General features: G+C 32.5%; 1 protein-coding gene across 1 annotated transcript in view; it reads left to right on the top strand.

Annotated features, from left to right (window-relative positions):
- The window catches only part of LOC123009820, a 52,703-nt gene that overhangs the window by 23,044 nt on the left and 6,861 nt on the right, over positions 1–22,798 (top strand). Inside the window, exons 2-5 of the mRNA XM_044406340.1 lie at positions 7,303–7,508; positions 8,802–8,937; positions 18,642–18,775; positions 22,289–22,538. Of these exons, the coding sequence (XP_044262275.1) occupies positions 7,303–7,508; positions 8,802–8,937; positions 18,642–18,775; positions 22,289–22,538 (726 nt within the window). The remainder of the gene's footprint in view (positions 1–7,302; positions 7,509–8,801; positions 8,938–18,641; positions 18,776–22,288; positions 22,539–22,798) is intronic.

The raw sequence follows: 22,798 nt of genomic DNA, 5'->3' as shown, positions 1-22,798 counted from the left end.
CTATTTTACACCCGTTAAACAATGAACGTCGTAAAGCGCCGACCTGAATTACGAGATTGCCTCTGTAATGCCCGAGCCGCGTCCTACATTCACCCGGAAAAATTTGTCCCAGGACAAGAGATAATTGTTAAGTTATTGTGCCGGAATGGAGGGAGAGTATTGTTGCGGGGAGATAAGTGCCAGTTAGGTGCCGGGAGTTACAAACTTTTAAAATTGATTTAACTGAAGTTTAAATCTGTCCAAAAGAAATTCCTAATTACGTTTTTAGCGATCAAAAGTTTAACAAAAGCTTATTTTACTCCTAAATTGTAAACACATTAATTAATGACTGTAAGATAATAGACGATAATAAGGAGACCAAAAAAATCTGTAAAATTATTCGCGTAAGAAGAGGCGAGGAACCATTACCAAAGTGAGGGCTTATGAGGTAACAAGCAAAAGGCAAGGCAAAGAGAAATCAGTTTCAAAAAATATAAGAAAAGATTGGATTGTATGACACGCAGGAACGTTGGAAGGAAAATTAGAAGAGGGAAAGTGGATTATTAAACACGAAAGTAGAAAACAATATCATAAAAAAACGAGAAAGTGAAGAAGTGGAAACAAAAGTTAAGGTATGGTTTGCCATTGCAATGAGGCATAGAAACATACATAAGCAAAAAAGAAAAACCCAAGTGAATGAGTCGCGTGATAACGATAGCTACCAAAGAATTATAAGGAGAAGTACCAAAAGAAGAAATATCTGAAAAAGATGTTAAAAGAGGAATAAAATAGAAGGATGAATAAACAGAATGCAAATAAATACTAAATGAAAGACGAATGAAACTATAGAATGGAAAAGGATGAGAGGTAAACTAAATGTAAAAAACTTAGATAGAGAGAGAAAGTATTAAACAAAAAGCGCACAGGGAGAGAACAGATGGGAGGAGTGTGAAGAAGAGGAAAAATGGAATTACATGCTTTTATGACTTTTTTATGACTATTATTATCTATTATTATTGTAATTTTTATAGGAGTGTAAAAAAAACGAAAAGAAAAAATGTAGGAGTATACCTAAATAATTTAAGAACTTAGGGGTCGATTTATAGAAGGCGAAATAAAAACTAAGTTGTTGTTAAAAGTTATTGTGCGATTAACTCGCGAATCTGTGCATATTTTTAGTTTAATTTGGTTACATGATCAGCTAATCTAACGTTTGATTGCAATTAACTTAACGATCAAACAGTTAAATTTTAACTGAGCTTTAATGGGGCTGTAATGACGTTTCTATAAACCGATTAGAAATATTTTATTTTGTTTTTATTCACGAATTCAGGGCAGTTAAGAAGGCCATAACGACCGAAGGAGCTATGGCGCTTAACAGCACGTAGTACGTACGTCTTTTTTGTCGTACTAAATTATCATAGTTACTTGTATTACAAGAGAGGAAAGTGTATCTTTTCCTCCCACAGGTGGAAGTTACCACCCAGTAACCACTAAGGGAGGAAAAAACATTTTCCTCCAGTGTAATACATATAATTTTCCTACGATTCAGCAAGAAAAATTTAAAAATAATATTTTTTTGATATCCCAGTTTCATCTTTAAATCTAGCAGCATGTTTCTCTGTTTCTATGGAGGAGCAAACATTTTTATTCACAATCACCAAGGTAATGGCGATTGCTAATCTTTTAAAAGGTTGGGAAACACGTCATTATATCTCATGAGGACATTACTTCTCTTGGGCGGTAATATGCAGGATTTCCTACGTTAAGATTACCAAAATTCCAGAATTTTTTTCTTTTAAATTGTCAAGTTACGCATAATATTTTGCGAAATTAGTATTCGATTGTCTCTATAGCAATTTTTCTTACTTCTGGGGGAGCACACTACTCCATTTGAACAATTTTAATATCAGATTCACACATTATTTCAATATTTATTTTACATTTGCGAAATGTCAAAAATCAAACGCAATTTAGATGGCCTACCACGTTTAAACCTTAACTTTGTTAGAATTTTATTTTATTCAAATTTTTGACTAAAAATAATGTGATTGTGAATAAAATATCATACAAACCTTGATGGTAATAACATTTTACCCCTTGTGCTTTATCCGATCTCGAGGCTGGCGCCTTTCGATCGTATATATAAGCACTCGGGGTAATGCCATACTTACCACTCCGTTTGTAATGTACTATTACTTCCCTGGGAGATTACATGCATATACAGGGTGTTCCATTTTTATTGTTACAAATTTAACCAGATGATAAAATATTCAATTTTAAGATAATAGTTTCTTAGAAACATATATTGGAAAATATTATTTAAGAGAGCCACATCCTCTGAAAGGGGTGCATCTGTTAATGGATTTTTTTCTAATATTTTAGAAACCATCGTAGATAAAATTACAAAATTTGGTACAACTGATAACCTTTATACACTCAAATAAATTCAAAGATAAAATGTCGAAATTTTTACTCAGGGGCGTTCTAAACTGGGGGGTTTAGAGTAAAAAGTACCCTAACTATTTTGGCGTTGGTTTTTGCCACTTTCAGCCACAAAATTCATAGTCTTTCACAAAAAAGAGCTCTCTTGCGTTTTTTCGATAAAACTTACCGTTTTTGAGTTTTTACTGATTGAACTGATTTTTCAGTTTAGAATTTGTCTTACAGACCATAAAGAAGATAAAAATTAAAAATTAAATTTGTCTCACCGTTTAACAAACTCGTGATTAAAAATTTCGACAACTGATCTTTAATTTCGTTCAGGTGTTTAAGAGTAATCAGCTGTACCAACTCTTGTAATTTTATCCATTCTGCAATAGTGGGAAAACCCTATTAAAAACACATCTTCTTCAGGGGGTACGTAACATTTTTTGATACATGTTTATAGGAAACTTTTGTCTTAAAATTGAATATTCTATCATCTGTTTAAGTTTGTAACAATAAAAACGGAACATTCTGTATTTCTAATGGAATTTTGACAGATGTGGGAAGAAAATTTTTAGCGGTCAAAAGGGCTGGTGTTAAAACTAACCGTCCTGTGTGAATGTTATCGTCTTTATACCATAACAACATAGAACAACATTTTTTTTTTTAATATTTTTAATTACGAAATTCATTATTTTGCTTATGATGTCTGTAATACCGGATCCATCAAAAGCGGTGGAAAGTCATCCTTTGTTTTGGGCCATTTAGATGAATGCGTGTAAATAAACGGGGATTAGTTAATTAAAGCCTGACATTTGACAGCAAATACAATATACAAAGCCGTAAAAATCGTGCGAAATCCGTGCAGTTTTTCTGTCAGCAACCGGTCCGGATATGAAAGCATCGACGATTATTTTGTCTTTGATGTTAAAGCGAAATTGCTTTTGGAATAATCCGAGTTCAATCGTTCACGTTTTTAATAAATGATGCCAGTTTTTTATCTCGAGTGTTAAATGGTCCGTATTCAATCACATATAATCGGAATAATTTGTCGGTGTGACAGTTGATGGATTTTTTTGGAAAACATCTCATGCGAGGGCTGTTTTTCGTTAGACTGCTTGACAGTTGTCCGCCCTTTCCTTCCGCATAACAAAGTTATATTTGCTCCCTACCGAATTGGTTGTGTCACCTGTTTTGATGGCTTCACCCACACAGCGTAATATTCGGATAGAGTAAGGATCTAAAACAAGTGGAATGATTGATGTGCAGTGTGTCGTTGAAAACGCACGTGCTGACTTGGCTCAGTCTTCATTAAATCAGAAATGTTTTTATTTGGTCAGCTAGAAAAAGGACATGCAACATCCGGTGCCACCAAAAGCGATGATAGAAAAGGCCAGATGCTACCAACACGGAACTCTAACTTTTAATTAAATGACGTTTAATTATATTTCACGCTAAAATGCAATCAATGACGGTGGAAGATATTAGCTTTGAATTAACTGCAACATTTACAAAAAATTGCTTTGCGGTTATAAACAGATTACGGTTTTGGTCACAACAAACTGGATTCAGTCACAAATCTGCTTACATTTTTACAAAAGCTTTCAAGATTTAATACGCTATAAAAATCTAAAGGCAACTGAATTTTTTTTCCGAGGAAATGTTTTCATTCTAGAATCTATTCAGAAAAATAAAATTAGCAAAAACTTTAGTGTGTTAGTGATATTAAATTAAAAACAGATTAATATTGTTAAAAGTAAATTTTTTTTCTTATTTTGGAAATATTTTTTTTGTGTATATTGGGCGTTACATGTCAAAATTTTGCATACAAGCTAGAAAATGAACCAATCCGAACTTCGCCAAAAACTAGTCATCGTAGATTGGCGAAACACCTGCCAAAGAGTGGGCGTTTTTGCACCGCCTTATTTCTCTCCGAAACTAATTTCCTGTATCTTTATTGCTTCAATTTACGTAAAAAATCCTTTTCGATTTAGTCTCCTCGCTTTTGTTAGTTACATTTTCGCTCACTCTGACCGTTTCTAATTCTGTTAAAATATGACAAAGGCGGCCTTTCGATAAATTCCTCTGAAGAGCTTTGCGCCTCCGGCGTTTGATGAAGAATTTATTCCTTTGCCACTACATCCCGAGCTTTAGGTTGCGTAAACAGGAAATAAGGCCGTTTCCACACATGTAAAGCGCTAAAGGATTATTATGAAGAGCACAGGTTAGAGCGCACAGAGAGTTTTACGACCACAACATGTTCGCAGAGGGTGAGAAAGCGGACAGCTGTCTCAAGTTCGGACAAGCTTTACTTGGTGGTTCTTCGACCTATTAGGACTTTTCCGGATTAACTTTGTTCTGTCAATTAGCGGAAAAAGGGGCTTTTTACGATTTCTCACGTACATATTCATGAGGGGAGGTTTAACTTTTACTGGCTAAACACGGACATGTGCTGGGATTGAGGTAATTAAACGATTTAAATTTTGTTCAAGCAAAAAGGGGTTTGTCATCGTTTTGTGGTCAATGTGAACCGCTTTGTGAAAACGGCACGTACGACTTGTGAGTTGGATACATTGTTTTGTAAATATTTTCCGTTTAAATATTAAAAGTAAGGAAATGTAAAATATTTAACAAGACAAATGTTACAGATAAGATTTTTTGCAAAATTTGTATTTCACATACAACCAAATAGAAAATTACGTTTTGTCCCGATTGTTTTTGTAAAACAAAACTTGAAAATATTGTTTTTTAATAAAGGCATATTATTACATTTCAGCTCTATAAATAAATATTTTTATCATTGTTATATTATTTAGCAAAACGATTTTATTTTTATGATTCCGATATTAAATAACTGTGAGTTATTTTAACATTTAATTTAAAACCACATTCCCACAAAAAAAAACATAATATAAATTTCTATTTTAATCCGGAAAATGTCGACTATATCACAATTATCATTTCATTTAAAAAGGTCTAATGGTTATTTAACATGTTTGATGGCAATTTAGTGATATTTTACCGTAAATGTGCATTTAAAAAAATATATAACAATCTAGGAAACTGTTGTTGACGTAATTAGGGCTGTTAAAAAGGCCATAACGGTCAAGGGAAATGTTTGAGGCCCGACAAAGCAAGGTCTTGAACTCTTGATCCTTCCGGGTCGTTATGGTTTTTAACAGCACATGGTATGTACAATAGTTTTCGTTGTCAAAAAGCCTAACGTTAAATCGAAAGTCATACTGTTAATAGTTATTTGTATTACAAGGGAAGAAAGTGTACTTTATCCTTTTTTTTTTGAAGTTACTGCCCGAGATTTGTCGAGGCAATAACCACCCAGGGAGAAAAAGAGACTTTTCTCCAGTGCAATAAATATAATTTTTCTTACGATCCAGTAAGAAAAAGTTCAAAAATAATAATTTTTCTTGATATTCTAATTTCGCCATTTAATCTAGCAGCATGTTTTTTTGTTTCTATGAGGGAGTTAAAATTTTTACCTCTCTGAGAGGTTACATACCAGGTGAATAAAAAGTATGGAACCAAACGTTTTTTGCTTAAACTATTAACTTTTTGAAAAAACTAATTGATGAGTGCTAAAGTACTATAAAAATGTGATGATTTAACAAGAATAAATTTTTTCGAAATTTCCTTTTATTTTTGAGTTCTACAAAAAAAATATTTTTTTTAAATGGCAACCCACTATAAAATCATTTTTCTCATAAAAGCTATACTCTAAGGATTAAAACTATCTGCTTTATTTTTAATTTTTTTTTAAAGATTTTTTCACATAAATTGCAATTTTGACAAAAAAAATCTCATAATTCAAACACAAAACAAAATGTCGTTCTGAAATTACGATCACATTTTTTATATTACTTTAATTTATATTAATTATTATTTTCCGGAGGCAAATGATTAAAAATAAAACCGCTTGGTTTCATACTTTATATTCACCCGGTATATATTTAATATAATTTTGACGGATGAAGGAGGTAATTGGCTACTTTTCTTTCTGTAATTAGGGTGGAAAAGCTTACTTTCTATTAGGATCGTACGAAAAACCTATTAACAGTCCTATATCTGTGTTACTAGAGTGATATTGAGAGCTTAACAATTGTAAATTGTTGAATGTTCTTTATTTAATGTTTTTACACCAGTTTCACCAGTTGTGAGGAGTTACATAAGGAATTTTCAAACCATTTTGATAACAAACTTGCACATTAAATTTTGTATAAGACGCCAGATTTTTTTCAATTCTTTTACGACATCTCACATATTTAGTCATTAGTCATAATTACCGATTGTACCTAAGTAAAAAAATCAAAAAAATACTATTCTACTTTTCTAAATGAAAAAAATTGTTGCTCGAAAATGGGCTCTAAAAATTTTTAAACTTTACTCAAAGATATGCAAAAGAACCATATGTTTTTCTTGCAACTTGTATTATCTGTATTTCTGCAAATACTTACAAAAGTCTTTGTACCTGGAATTAGTGTTTAGTTAATTTTCAACTTAATAATAATCACCAAGTTCTCTAACTCAAAGTCCCTAATGCTCCTAGTCAATCTATCCCCGTCTTTGTGTTTCCCTTCCTCGTATTATACTCGACTTAATCCTCCCAATCAAAAAGTCGGTCTTAAAGCAACCGCTGTAGCTTTTAATGAGTCGATTCTCGCTCCAGTTAATTGATAATCTCTGAGATCACCTCGTTGGGAGACAAAAGTACGCAACGCTCGTAACAACGCGCAAGAAAATGAGTAACCCTATTTGTGTAATAGCTCCTGGTTGAGTTGTTCAAGACGTGTAAGTTCCGTCATGTGAAAGCGACTCGAATCTCTTCAAACTTCCAAACACTATCATTTCAAAACTCAATTAACAAAGTTGGAGTTGTTCCAGGTGGAGAAGCTCTCAAGGATGTATCAGTGACCATTCCTCCCGCTGTCAAAATCATGGACACCGTCACATTGCAATGCCGATACGACCTCCAAGGGGAGCCCCTCTACACCGTCAAATGGTACAAAGGGGGACAAGAATTCTTCAGGTACATCCCCAAGGAGTTGCCAAGTACTCAAGTGTTTCCACTACCAGGCATCAACGTCGATGTAAGTTGTCAAAAATTTAACTAACGCCATTATAAACACAAAATTATTCAAACGGTGCTTTGACTGTGATTATACCGAGGCCGTTACGCTGCGGTCATCATCATCTAAAATGTATAATCAAGTGCCTAGCTGTTGGTGAGATTCGCTTATAAATAGGGAAAGGTAGGATGCTCCCGTGACTACGATTATCCTCGCTCTGCTAAATTATGTTTAAATTAGAATTTTTTAGCGGAAATTGCCCGGATTTTTTTGGCTGCGGAGAAAATAAACGGTGGTAATAGAAAATGTCACTAACAGGAAGCGGTACGGTTAAATTGAAGCACATTAATTAACATTTTTTGCGGTGAAAGGATTAGCAAAATTACTGGAAGAAGTTCCGCAAGTGACAGATTTTAATAATAAAGGAAAATCGAACCGATTAAAAAAATGATACCTTTGAATTAAAGAAAATTGTTTTAATACTAAGTGTTGTACAAGTTTATGTAATTTACTAAAGCTTACTAACAAAGTTTGGAAACTGTATACATATAATTGAAGCATCTCGAAACAAAAGCTTTTTACGGGATTTTTAAAGCGGGAGAGATTAAAGCATGTATAAACTTACAATGTATCTCTATTCAAACAATTAGTTAGTTTGGCAGAGTTGAAGTAACAAAAGTTTAGAGATTTTTGCAATCCCGTCGCATTCACCATTTGTCAGTCATTCTAAATGTTCAAGCTTTTATATTTCCAATAGTACATTTTAATATCAAACCAGTTTTTTTATGAAAATATGTTGAAAATATTAAATTTATTTGTAGATGAAAATCAATAACTAGTAAAATTCGAAAAATAGAACCCATCTAGACAAATGAGCATTTTGTAAGCTCAATAATAATAGATATTCCATTAAATGAAATAAAACATTAAACATAATACATCTCTTTGTGCTACTAACTAAACTAAATTTGATCGAACAATGGCTTCGCATCGACAAAATTTCTTCCTAAGCATCGAAACAGCAAAAAGAAGCAAAAATTTCATGTATAAAGCAGCGGGTAAGATCTCGAGCGAACATTCATTTGAAATAAATACCCTTCAGAAGTCTTATCCCAGCCACAAACGAGCTCTATCAGGACTCGTTTAATACTTTTTTGTCCATCGGTCCCGATATCCGAAATCTATTAAGGTTCTTAATAATCCAGCCGGATTAAGCAAACTTTACAAATAAACGTCTGTAAATCTTCCAAATGGATATCGATTAGTCTGGTATTGGTGTGTTTTCACTAACCACAATGTTCGTTTGAATTTCAGCTGAGCAAGTCCAGTCCTAACGAGGTCGTCCTGCGAAATGTGCAACCGGAAGTCACCGGACGATACAAATGCGAAGTTTCCTCCGACTCACCGAATTTCTACACTTTCATAGTTTCTGGGTACATGTACGTGATTGGTAAGTGATTTTGGCTTAAAAGCAAGTTTGGACGAGAAAAAGATTAAAGTTTTACCCTCTTGGGCTTTATTAAGCATACAAGTGTTTCGGGTCGTGTATGCTTTAGCAAGGCGTTGAGGGCCACTTGGTTTAAGTTGTGTTAACTGCTTTAGGACTGATACTCGGGAGGACCGCAATTCCACGATTTACGGCCAGAACAAATCGCAACAAACCGAGGTTTATATTAATTTGGAATATTAATCTTATTTAAAATTAATTGAGTTTAAAATTATCAAACCAAAGTAAAATTCAATGATATTTTTACTTTTCTGGGAATTAAAAGCTAGTATTTCATACTTTTTGGAATAAATTTTGGTTTTTCTCTATTTTTACGCACAACAATAATTTTGTTAACTTCACACGAGTACAATTTTTTATATTTTAGTGTTTGTATTTTAAAAATAAAACTAAAAATAATAAAACACTTAATAATAGAAAATTCTTTAGTTTTACTACGGTGTGTTGCTTAAAATTGATTTTTTTCTTATTGTTGCGTAATAAATAATCTAACATTTACCAAAAAAACGTTTTTTGTTAAAATTTTTGCTACAACAACAACCACTTTTATCTGTGATGAGAAAACATAAATGAAGTGTAGTAATTAAAATCTTTTGCTACTTGAAAAGCTATTTATGTATCAAGTACGCAAAATAGGGCTTTAGGGGACGAATCGTAATTACGAGGCGATGTAGGAGCCGTACGTGAGCCTTTTCCGTACGTGGTGCATACAAGATTTTTTTAAAGCTCCTAAAACAGGAATTTACACTTCTTACTAATTAATTTTTTTTTAATTGGTTACCATAGTAACCAATTTTAGTTTTTAGTCCGCACAAACTGTTTTTCGGTACTGAGTACCTAAAATAACCGTTTTGAGTACTATTTTATTGAGTCCGGAAAAGATTCATTTTAGGGACTCAAATGAGTTCCTAAAACAGCTGTTTTCGGGAGCGTATACAAAAAAAATAATATAAGTTTGTAAAAGAGTCCATTGTTGTCAGTTATTAAAAGTTCGTCCCTTTTTACATTTAAATTTAACTTTTTTTAAATTTGAAGAAAAAAAAGTAAAACATTATCTAATTTTTATAGGAACCGCCATTATAAGAACTGTTTGCTTTTTATCAACTATTAACAAAATTTCTACAGTGTGGTGTAAAAATCGAGAAACACAAATTTACCATGAGATAGAAACTTCAAACATTATGTTATTAGGAATAAAAGTGTTACTTTATGTGATGAAGCTAAACGTTTATTTTTCTGAATGTAGTGAAGCAAATAATTTAGCTGAGCCACATAAACTTACTTTTATTTCGAATAACAATTTGGAATTTGTGTTGAGATTTTCGAAAGTGTGTATTAATTTAACTAGTGCAATCAGTAGTGCAAAATGTCGAATGTTGACAATCTAAAATGCACCTCTCCAAAAATTGCTGAAGCAGCAAAAAAGGCAAGAAAAAAACAAGGTTGGTATTTACCATTATTTTCAATAATGTAATGTAAAGTAAAAACGCTTAGGCGCAAATATAAAATTTTTACTCCATGCCTGAAAAGCAAAATTTTTACTTGTGACATTTAGTAAATAAATGGGCACTTTTATGATGTTTGTCAAAAACAAAAAATGTTTAGGTGCTATGACTTTCTTGATCAATAAAAAAATGTTTTTTAAGAAGGTCTAATTTTCAAAAAGAACAGAAAGAACAGTTATTGTATCTGAACTTATAAATATTATTTCTATAAGAAGGTTGGTACATTTTTATTGGTTTTTAAAAAATGACAAAAATTTTGTGCTTTTTAACTTTATATTAAAGATTTTATCTTTTCTTAACTTGTAAACTTAAAGCTTCTGTTTTCATTACTAGCCTATGGTTGTCAAAAATAATTGAGCTGACTTTTCAAAACCTTTTTTTTTGTATGCGTAGCCATAAATACCGTTAGTTTATCGGCTTTGAAGAAGCGCTTGATTCAACATCGGCGTTATTTGTGTGTTTGGCGAACTAATCCTTTCCGTGCATGCTTTTCATCATTTCTCCAGTGTGAGATTAAGTGCACTTTAGTTCTGATTATCGCAAAACCAACTTTACTTAAACTTTATTTTGCAAGTTGCGCAAAAACGAAGAAAAATCGTGTTGGAAGTTGTAAGCGCTACAATAAATTCTCCCTGCAAAACACATAAATTTTATTAATTTTCCGCACGGCTCAATGGTGGAATTGTTGACCTGAAAACTTTCTATTTAAGCCTTGGGAGTGGTGTAGTGGAATATTGAAAGGAAGCCACTTACTAGGGGCAGCTAATAACAAATGGTGGTGCTCCCGGGTTGACAGGCTGACGCTTTCAGACAGGTTACCCATATCTCAGCGGCGGCCATTACTCATGGGGTTATGCGACATGGGGACGGTGTCGCTTTGTGTTATTCTAACCCCCGGATTATTAACACTCAATCTCGGGTGGGATTAGTGGGAAGTGATCGCGACATGGCACAACCATAGAAATTTTTAACATCAAAAGGCAATTTGGGATTTTAAGAGCGTCGTTGGGTTTCATCTGTTGCTCGGAAAAACCAGTCAAGGACCCGGCGTTAAAATCAAGACGAAATTAGACTTTTCATCAGATTTTCCGAGGCGCAAGAGCAAGTTGAATTGGTTAATTTCCTCGGCATGTCCTACTTTATGTGCTTTTTACACGCTTTCCACTCCGGATCCGTGGCAGTGTTATATGTTACAATTTCCATCCCATAATCCGGGTCTCTCTATCCTTTGAGCCAATCTACGCCCTATCGCGGTCGAACTTATGGCAGAGGCCCTATTAAAGCTTCCCAGTTCGCCGTCCCTGGCCGACCGACTAATCAACCAAGCCGCCTTGATGGATCGGCCCCTGCACACAACGAATAAATCTTTATCACGACCGGTTTTTCACGGATCGAGATATTCGGAAATTAAAATTATTTTACGAGGTTGAGTAAATACTGATAAGAACAAGCGATATCCGATACTCAGTGCTCCACCAGAAGCTATATTTATTTGTGTGTGCTGATACTGGCAACTGTATTCTTATGTAAATGTTTTACACAACCGAATAAATTTCAATTCAAAACATATCTAACTTCGGAGAAATACAAAATTGCTTTTATTTCGTTTTTCGGAACTACAATGAACCACAAAGCTGACAATATTCTGCCAAGCAGAACACAAAACACCCTAGGTTAGGGTGTACATTTTCTACAGCTTAGAAACTTTTTATAAAGACAAGTAAAACAAAAAGTAAAGTTAATTTTTCAATCCTTATTTTTACTCAAAGAAGACTAAATATGCCATTTAAAGTAAGATACCAGGAACACAACAAAATGTAAAAAAATTCTATACAAAATCATCAGTTTCATTAAGTAGACATAAAAAAATGTCAAAAGTCAAAAAATTATAGCAACATTTTTTGATAGATAGAATTTTTTAAACACTTTTTTCATGTTCCGGGTATCCTAGGTATTTTACTTAAAATTTTTTCTCCGGGGCGCAAGTTCTGACGCAACCTGTATTTAGATAGAAAAACAAATATTTAAAAAATTACAATTAAATAAGGTGGTTAAACATCAGATATACCTATTAGAGTATATTAATGTTTTTTCTTGTCAAAATTTTTGACTATAATTTTGACAAAAGTGTTTATATAGAATAAGTCAAGAAATAAACAACTAAAAAACGACTATTTGTGACCTTTTGGGCAAAGTTTTTTAAAATTTTATAAAAACATAGCAGTGATTTTATTTATCAATATTAAATTTATGCAAAGTAATCTATTAAAAAAAATCATCGTTTTACTGAAAGTCCTAACTGAAAAAGCTCAGAGCTTGTTGTAATGTGAGAAAACGGATTCAGAATTTTAGATGTAGTTATAGAATTTTGTAGTTTAACTCAACTGGGGAACGTTGAAACCAAAAATAAGAAGATATTTATTATGATCTTACAAAATACACAAAAGGGGATGAAAATACAATTTATCGAAAACTTATCAGCTTCCTGTCTGAGTAGTTTTTATAAAAATTCAATTCGCATTTTTATTCCAAGTAGCGGAAATAGTTTATTTTGTAAACTTTTGGTTGGGAAGCTTGAAAACTTAATAAGAATTTTATTTTATTTCAGTAACGTATGCGTCTTTAGTTATAAAATAAAAAAATAGCATTGAGTACTAAAAGTGTAATTCTTGAAAATTACTTTAAGATTATTGTCTTTATTGTAAAAACAAACATTTTGCATAATGATGATAAGAATAAATTTTATAATAATATGACTAAAAACTTGCTTTAGTTTTCAGCTGTGATTTTTTACATTCTTGTAATACTTAAATTTCAACCCAAGTCTAAACAGAAAATAATAATAGAACTCGAAAATAAAAGAAATCGAAAAAACATGTTTTTAAAAACGATGACATTTAGTACTTTGCTTCTTTTAAATTACTTTTTCCTTAGAGCAAATATCTAGATTAAACAACACAACAATACTCTTCTTTTGTTGTTTTTATTGTTACAGCTAAACTTCTGTAAGATATATCATATCAAAGAAAGTGTCAAAACGGTAACATTTTTGTTGTTTCCAATAATATTTCTGCTGTTTCAACATTCTCTAAAAATAATAATAAAAACTTAGAACGATGTAAAATTTCGTCCCTCTCTTCACCCAACTTCTCTCAGGTTAGTCAGATTTCCCTCCTCATCCCTTGCCGTGATTGATGATGATGTAGTAAAAGTCTTCATCAATCACCTTAACAGAGAAAATACTTTTCGACACCTACATCTACACAGTGCCTATTTAAAATATTCATAAACCGCCTTGAGGCGATTAATTGTGATGATTGAATGAAGCATTCCAAAAGTAATTCTAATACGTTTCACATAAACAAACATATGAAGTTAACCTTACATGTTTAATGTTCATCCACGCGTAAAAGCAATGCAAACAACGTCGGCCACCAGCATCGGCCGCAGCAAGCCTCAAAGCATACACAAAGTAAACCGCAGACCAAAGCTTAAAAGCTAACATCTCCTGAAGGATATCCCTAATACAAGTAACTCATTCAAAGGTAAACAACGTATTGAGAAAAAATATGTCAATTGATGATGTTTAAAGTCTTTAAATTCAGTTTGGTAAATCATTTTTATTGTGTCAAAATGAGCGAATTGCTTTTTTGTTGGGGACAGTTAATGTCGTCATAAATTTTAATACAAGGCTTGAAATAGTGGTAGCGTGTTTGCGGTGTCGTAATAGGTTTATTTTTATTCCAAATGGCGCCCAAAGATGTACAAAAATAAAACAGTTTAAATTGTAAACAACATTGTGCCAGAACATGGTCAAAATAATTTTTCAAATACAGTAAAACCCTTCTATAACGAGAACTCAAGGGGCCAACGTATTTGCTCGTTATAACCGATTTTCAGGGATAATAACAGTTTTTACATATGCGCTAAGCAAATTATTTACTAAATACGAACATTATAGAAGATTAATGAACAAAAATACGATTAGCCCGTCACACCAAACTTTTATTTAAAACACAACGCGTTTCAACCACAAAGTGGTCATCCTCAGGTGTGACGGGTTTAATCGTGTTTTTGTTCATCGTTTCCATACCAAGAATATCCAAGAAGAAGAATAGAAGAAAAAAATTGTAATTTTTGTTTGTTTTTTTGTAATAAAGCATATTTATCTTATCAATTGCACTTTCCAATTATACACGGCTATTGAAAATGACATTGTGGTTAGGCCCAATAACAAAAAAATTAATCTTTAGAAAATCCCCATTTTTTTCTGCAAATTGTTCTGCTTTTTCTTTTAACATAGCTCCACTTATGGGCACATTGGATTAGCGATTCGCTTTGAGTCAAGTAAGAACTTCTTCACTTTTGACGAAAATTTACCAGTTGAAATTGTTCTCTTTGCACATTACAGCTTGTTTTTCACCAAATTCCAACTCTTTTATTATTGATATTTTTTCTTTGATAGAAAATGTTTTTTTTTGAGGACGGCATATTGATACAGAAAGACAAAGTGTTCTCTGCTTAGAAAATTATTCAAGTCTTAGAAAGTGAGGAAAATAAGACCATTAGCACGCAAAAACAACATTTCCCAAAAATATTTAGTATACAATACGTAATGGAGACTCGCAGGATTTTTATATCTTCTAGGAACTTTTGTTATAACCGATTTGTTTCCAAAATTACCGATTTTGGACAAAATAAAATATCCACCTCAATTTCAGAAAAATACTCGCCATAGTGAGAGAATTTTACAATGAGTAGTATACAAAACGACAAGGGACCAGACGATTTGCTCGTTGTCGCCGATTTTTCGTTATAACCGGGACTCGTTATAGAGGAGTTCCACTGTATTGACTATTGTTTAACGTTAATTATTATTAGTGCTCTCAACCTCACAAAAAGTCCTGTTTTTTATTACTTTGTCACAATGTCCGGGCTTTGATTTTGTCGTTATAGCTCCAGTCACATTTCCCATTTGCTCGATCCATGTTCAAATCGAATAAATACAACTCGCAAGTTCCATTTTGTCAAGCAATTGCATTGCAGTGCGATTGTTCGCAATATGACGCAATTCATTGGAACAAATTAATTTCAGTTTTGAATTTAGCCTCTCTCCTGGCAAACTTTCCCGATTAAATAATGAAGCAACTTTCAACTTATCGCCTGCATATCCTCCCCTTGAATATAAAATGCATAATAGAACCGGTGCGAATTCGCACATTTTTCTCGCTGAAACTTTAGCATTTCGGGCGAAAAAAAATTATCATAAAATATTCACTGGGGAAACTATATTACAGTTTGGATGAGTTACCGTGGCGCCGTTTCTATAAATCAATGTTTCGTCCGGATTCGAAACGAATGCACACACAACGTTGCCGTCTGAAAAATTCCGGCCACCTGGCGCTGAATGCCGGCCCTTGAAGATCTATGAGATTTAATCAGGAATAGTGTCGCTGCTTCTAATGGCCGAGAAAAAGCAACGTTCTAATCACCCGCCGAGAGAGGATTTATGGGGCTAATTTAACCCTTTGCCGCTCTAATGGACGCGCATAGAGATCAAAAATGGATAAGTTCGTTGAGGAGGCGATCATCGACGATAATGAAAATTTCATCTTTCATGGTTCACAGATTGGATTTTAATAATTTAAAATGGCGCATTCGAAAACGGAAATTTTTACTAAGAAGAACGTGCCAAGATACAAATTGGAAAAGACGAGCCAATCACGGTAAATAAGAAAACATGGAATAAATAAAAATCCTTTATAAACTTAGAGAAAAATTTAGCATCTTAACCTTAGTACAGTAATAAAATTTTCAACTCCGCAATTCTTAAAATATGACTGATTTAATGTCGTGTGAGCTGAAATTGCAACGGCTTTAGACAAACAACGAGAATAATGGCTACAATTTTCTTCTTCATTTTTAGATCTAGTGAGATATCATAACTATCGCTCAAAGTTTTTTATAAATATGCTGCTGGAAAACTTTGTTTCTTCTGTTTTAATACTAGTTTTAATAGTAGGCGTCTCAACTATACCCGAGTTTTTTAAATTCCATGCTATTAATAATCTAATAATTACTGCCACATAACGCAACATCGACCAAAATTGTTTGACAATTTATAAATTCTCATATAGGTAGTGTTCGGATTCTTAGCATTATGCTAATCCGTTATTTTAATAAGCAACGCAAATATTGTTGTCAACATAGGCAAATTAAGGTTTTCTCTTTCAAATAGATACATTTTTTCTGCTTATTTGCTAATTTGGCGTTTTTTGTGTAATTTCTATGCTAATTTTGATAATTTTTGGTCTTTGATGTTTTTTAACTTTAATACAAATAGTTACAAATTCTGCAAATTATGTTGAGTTGTCTAGTTGCAAAACCCGTTGAATATAAAAATGACAAAATTTGTTTTATTTTTAGCTCTTTTATATGCGCATCCACCTACAAAACAGTTAAAAAAAAAAATTAAAACAAAAAATTGGAACATAATTTTGAATTTTTAAAAGCCATGGTTTGGTGAGTTTCTTTATAAAAAAAAAACTAGAAAGACGAGGTCGGACTTTAGTCAAAAGTAAGTCGGCAACTTTGTACAAAAAATATTGTCGATAACGATTTTTATTAGAAAAATTTCACAAGTTTAAAAAAATAATATTTTTGATTTAGCTATAGATCCTTTCTACCCTAGCTAATTTTAAATACGCTCCAATTTTATTAAAAGCTTAGAAGTGGAAGAAAGTTTTTCACACTTTAAAAATGTTTTAACCGATAAAAAAAACACAATTTTCTAGTCAACAATTTAGAAAAACTTTATTAAGATGTTTTTATATGTAGGTATTACGTTATGTGTGGATTATTTTTAAGTTTGTTTTTTTGTTAAACATTTGTTGTTAATAGCCTTTTTTTATTAGAAAATAAATTTTGTTTGGAATGACACTGAAGTTTGTTGAAAACTAAATTATGAGTATTATATTTTTAGGCATATTTCTAGTGTATTTTAATGTAGATTGTATTGCTTAAATTTTAAGATTTATTTAGCGCTATTTTCGCCTTTTTTGTGCTAAAAAGTCCAAACTCTACATGTATTAGTTGGAAACTTAAAAAATAGTTTTTTACAACTAATCTAATGACCAACAAACAATTTTCTCTTTTTAGTTTGTATTTTAGATTGATATTCGCAAATATTTCTAAAACTATTTTTAACTTTTAATGTAATTCTAAACTTTTTAGTGTGAAACATTTAAACTGTTTTATACAATTTTACAGAAAATAATAAAGATTCTGGAATATTCCGGTTACTTATTATTTCACCAAAAAAAAATTTAATATAAGTCACTTTTGACCAAAAATTGACGACATGTTTTTAAGACATAAAAAGGTACATTTTTTACACACATTTTTACAAATCACAACAAAAAAGCACCTTTTTTACCAAAAATCTAACCAAGGTAAAATTTAATTAGATTAGGTTGTAACAAATTAATATGTTTAAAAAATATGACATAAACAAACAAGCTTGTTTCAAAGGGCCTATATTTCTCTGCATTAAGCTTTATTTTTGTACACAAACCCTCTCAAGTTTTTAACACTTAATTTAGTTTGATAAATAAATATTTTCCTAATTATTCTAATTGGCAAAAGGTTCTTAAAAATCGTGGCAAAAATATTTTTTTAGAGAAATTCAACACAATAAATTGGCAATAGTTGGCTTCTTACAGTCAAAATTACTCAATTTGTTTTATTCAAATGTTGTTGGTTTTTGACGCTAGACAACTTGAAGAACGAAAAGTACAAACATAAAATTATGACCTTTCATTATTACTCAAATAAGTAAACAGATGAAAAATTTGCTACAAAAGTTTTGTTAAAGACGAACTTGAAACGATAAATTATTATAAATTATGCTATTTAATAAATACATTTAAATAAAGCAGGATAAGCGATTGCAGCATTTGCTGATCTCTCTAATGAAATACCCGCACAACTTTTTTAAATTAAGGTCAGAATGTATAAATTTCAACAACACAACTCCCAATACATAGTTTTTCGTTCAGGTATATTTGTTAGTTCGTCCTTTCTAAACTTTAACCATATCTTGTCACCTTAAAACCCCGAGTTAATGTAGTGTTCGTTTTGCAGACGTCCCTGAGGAGGACCCCGTCATGACATTCGAAAAAGATCTATTAGAGATGGGTTACACCGTCCGGGGTAACTGCACATCACCTCCTTCTTATCCTCCAGTCAATATCACCTGGTTACTCAACGGGAAAAAGGTAAAAACTACCGAACTTCCGGTTTTTGTTTGCTTTTCAGGCAAATCGATCTTAATAGCGACCAATTTATTATACCTTCTCTTTTTTTTAATAATAATACGAACTGGCACGAAGGTAGCACCGGCGACGAACACAAACACATTAAGATATTTGGTCGATAAAGTTGCGAGATGCTCATAAAAGCCGCATTATAATAATTTTAGAAAGTTTGCTTTTCTCTCGGAGGACTACATAGATCGATACGGTGTTGATTAAGTTTCAATTATCTTTGATGGAGTGTCATATTTTGTGTTACAAAGGAACAGTTGTAACTTACCTAACCTTTTTGGTTTCCCTCTCCTTTCCCATTTGACGGCGCCATTTCAGATTACTCACTGCAACAAAAATACACGGTTAACTACATTTCATTAGTTATTAAGGGAGTGAAGTTGAGTGCGGCTCACAATATATCATTTCTTGTTTACTGTGGCGTTATTAAATTTAAATTTATGGTAGCAATTGCATTTGTCATTTTAATTGTTAGATACTTGCTTGCGTTTGCTGAATTCAAGTAGGCCGTAATTAATTAACAAATTAAATTAATGGGCGTGCTTGTCGGCCGCATCAACGTTATATTTGATGGATCAGCGTTTGGACAAACATGGAATGAACTCGACTATCAACCCGAGACCATTAATTGGCTTAGGAACTAATTTGATTGTGCGTGATATTTTTCGATATAACGTCGGGGCGTTTTACACCTTCCGGCGAAAACCTCAAAGGGTTATATCAATTAATATTAAATAAACCGGCATTAACAGTAAACCTCGTTTATTGTCGTCGCCACAGCCGCATTTGTACCTTAACTAGCGTTAAAGCTAAGGCACTCGGATTAAATTTATGACGGCAACGAATATGAAATGAAACATAAATAATTCTCCCTTGGCAATATAAATGATAGTGAAAACTCCATTCTCTTAAAAGTGAAATATGAACGTTTCTAATTTATAAATTCAAGCATAATACGCTTGGAAGTCTTATCTCAGACGAGAAACTTTAAAAAATAACACTTTTAAATCACATTTTTTAACGCAACTCCATTAATGTCACCATCAGGCGTGCGATATTTTGCTACACAATTATAAAAAGCTCGACATCCGGTTCCAGTCATGTAAGTTTGAAAGAAGTTGCTTGTGTCATAAACACAACAACTAAAATAAAAAGTAAATGATAAATCGGCTAAACTGCAAAGTGATCATTTTAAATATGGATCTTGTTGAGATTTTCCCGGCGCATCCACCAAAATAACAAACATCGATGAATAACAAGTGTGAAAATAAATAAACAAATTTATGCTTTTTGGGGATTGGACTGAAATTAAAAGCTTTTGAAATTACGTGCTGTTTTTATTATCGCCTATTGTAATAACTATTCAAAATAATTGTGTTTACAAAAAATAAAAATGTTGTACGTAACATAAACACAATAAATATTTTTGACAAATAAATTTTGACAAAATCTGATAGTCTCCAATAGTCTCCCCTACTGTCTTTTGCAACACGATGTTTTAAAAAAGTCTCGATTGACATTTTTTTAAATTCAATCATTTCTTCAAGAAATTTTAAAATATTTATTCGTAAGTCTAGAAATTTTTTAAGCCGGTATATTTGACACTTTCTTAGTCTCCCCAACTGTCTTTTGTAGCACAATGTTTTAAAAATATTTTTTTTAATTTTTTTAATTTCTAAGCCAAGTATTACAAACATGTGTTCGTTCTATAGTATAATAGTCATTAACCCAAAAAGAATGAAAGTAGTAAAACATGTTTTGTACTTAAAAATAACTGCAAGTAAATAAAATATAATAAAAATTGTACGAGAATATCTTAATTTTTTTCAATTTTTAAGTCATAAAAATTATTACATTTTATTCAATACATGAAGGAATTTTAATATTAGATTTAATGTTTAATTGTGATTAACAAAGGCGTAAAAATTGTATTTAAAATTTAAAGTAAACTTAACAAATTCCAACTATTGACTAGTGGAACAGTTGTTTTAAATTAGTTGTGTGTTTAGTAGCTTTTTACATTAAAAAATCAGGGAGATAAATAAATTATCGTCTTTTTTCTTTTTTGTGGAAAGCGTTTTTCTAGATGCCTCCGAAGTGGTTAATTCAGATTACTCTGCAGTGAAATTAGTCTCGAGGGCGTTGTAACCATCCAAAATGCGAGGGTGAGCTCGTTTATATCTCTGTTTATGACGTCACTTATTTCCTAAACGTAATCATGTTAACAAGTTTTCAAGCGGATTTTTATGTTTACCTGTCGGTCATTTCACGACTCGCATAAATTCGGTAAAAACAGTCGTTTCTTAAATATTGAACTTTCACGTAAAAGCTTTCTCGTTCTTTTTCCATCAGACGCTGCAATATTTCAAGCTCGGAAAACAAACGAAGCTCAAGCTGAAAGAAATTATGAATAATTTTCAATTTGGAAATTCCGACGTTCAAACGTTTCTTGTGCATATGAGTTCGTGACTTTAATTTTGATCGTGTGGATCTTTCAACTTCTTAGGAGTGTCAGGAGCAGGACCGGAGCTATCTACGTGACTTCATTATTGTCACCACAGGCGTTTTTCTTCCTCAAACTTTATAACATCTTTTCATTTTCACGCCGAATATGGGGATATTAACTTACGAAGGGAATTTACACGAAAAATCGATAACAGATATCGATTAAAAGGAAAATGTAGCTCTTGAGCAGTTATAAATTATAAAACAATGTAATACAGGGTGTCCCACGAGTAATAAATTGCATTAGAAAAATAAAAATAATGCAAAGAGTAAAAATTATCATAACAAAAAAACAAGATCAAAGATAACGTGAATATTAAATTATTTAGTTTTAATAAATTAAACATAGTGACCAAACAGTACTTCAACTTTAATTTACAAAATGTCAAACCTTGGAGAATTTGGTGAGAATTACTAAAATGTTGAGGAAAAAATATTCTCTCGAATCGTATTTCCACCATCCGCAACGTCACAGAAGTAATTCTAATACCAACTAATTCCACCTTCACCGTTTTCTGTGCCCTTTACGTTGTATTCTTTATTTTAAATTTAAAAGTAATTGCAATTTCAGTAGCGCAAGCGCCTTCATAATTGATATTTTACGTTGCCAACGTAATAACATCAAATAACTAGTGACAACACTTTGACAATTGATTTAAAAAAAATTGGACTTTAAATAGAAATACAAAAAAAAATGCGTATTCTAACTCTCCGAAAGCCATTTTACCTCAAACTTAAATAATTTTCAGCATCCAACTTGCACCTAACAATCTTAATCCGGCTCCTATCAAAAATTAACCAGCATTAGAGCTTTCTCAAGCCTCATTCTTCCTCTCACACCTTTACAAGTGTCTTCAAACTCACTTGTCGAGTCATTCCCGGAAAATTGAATAAACCTATTGAATAATTAAGTGTTTCTCATGTTCTTTTTTCCCGTCGTGACAGCTGAAATTGTTTCAGATAAACGAAAGCTCACTCAGACACATTCCAGTGCCGAACGCTATCGTAACCGACAACCGACGGCAACCGGTTATAACCCAGTCAGCCCTCGAGCTGGAAATTGATGGGAGTACATTCGAAGGAGGCAAGGCTCGAATTCAGTGTGTGGCAACACTGTTTCACTTGTATCGAAGAGAAGTCGAACTGATCTTCGAAGAGGAAAAACCGAGACCTAGGCCTTCGTCCGAGCTACGCACCAGGGATGCGACAGGTGAAAAATCGAGAAATAAGTGTCGAACACAAAATTGCTCTTAATGCAACATGTGCAAATCTGGGTTGCACCGGATTCAATTTTAATCATTCAAACTGGGAAAAATACTCGAGTGTTAGCGTTTTGCCTCCGGTGGTTAGAAACTTTTAATCACTTTTTAGAAGTCTTTTATTAGCTGGTAAATGTTGCTTTAAAAGTTTCAATTGGGCTATTGTTTCATGAAGAGCGCCAGAGTTGTGATCAACATTTTGCGATTATTG

The sequence above is a fragment of the Tribolium madens genome, unplaced genomic scaffold (genome assembly GCF_015345945.1).
Source record: "Tribolium madens isolate multiple individuals breed KSU strain unplaced genomic scaffold, Tmad_KSU_1.1 Scaffold_7;HRSCAF=85;Tcas5.2_LG10, whole genome shotgun sequence".
Classification (NCBI taxonomy): Eukaryota; Metazoa; Arthropoda; class Insecta; order Coleoptera; family Tenebrionidae; genus Tribolium; species Tribolium madens.
The sequence above is the reverse complement of the archived record's forward strand: the minus strand, read 5'-3'. Positions and strand labels throughout refer to the sequence as shown.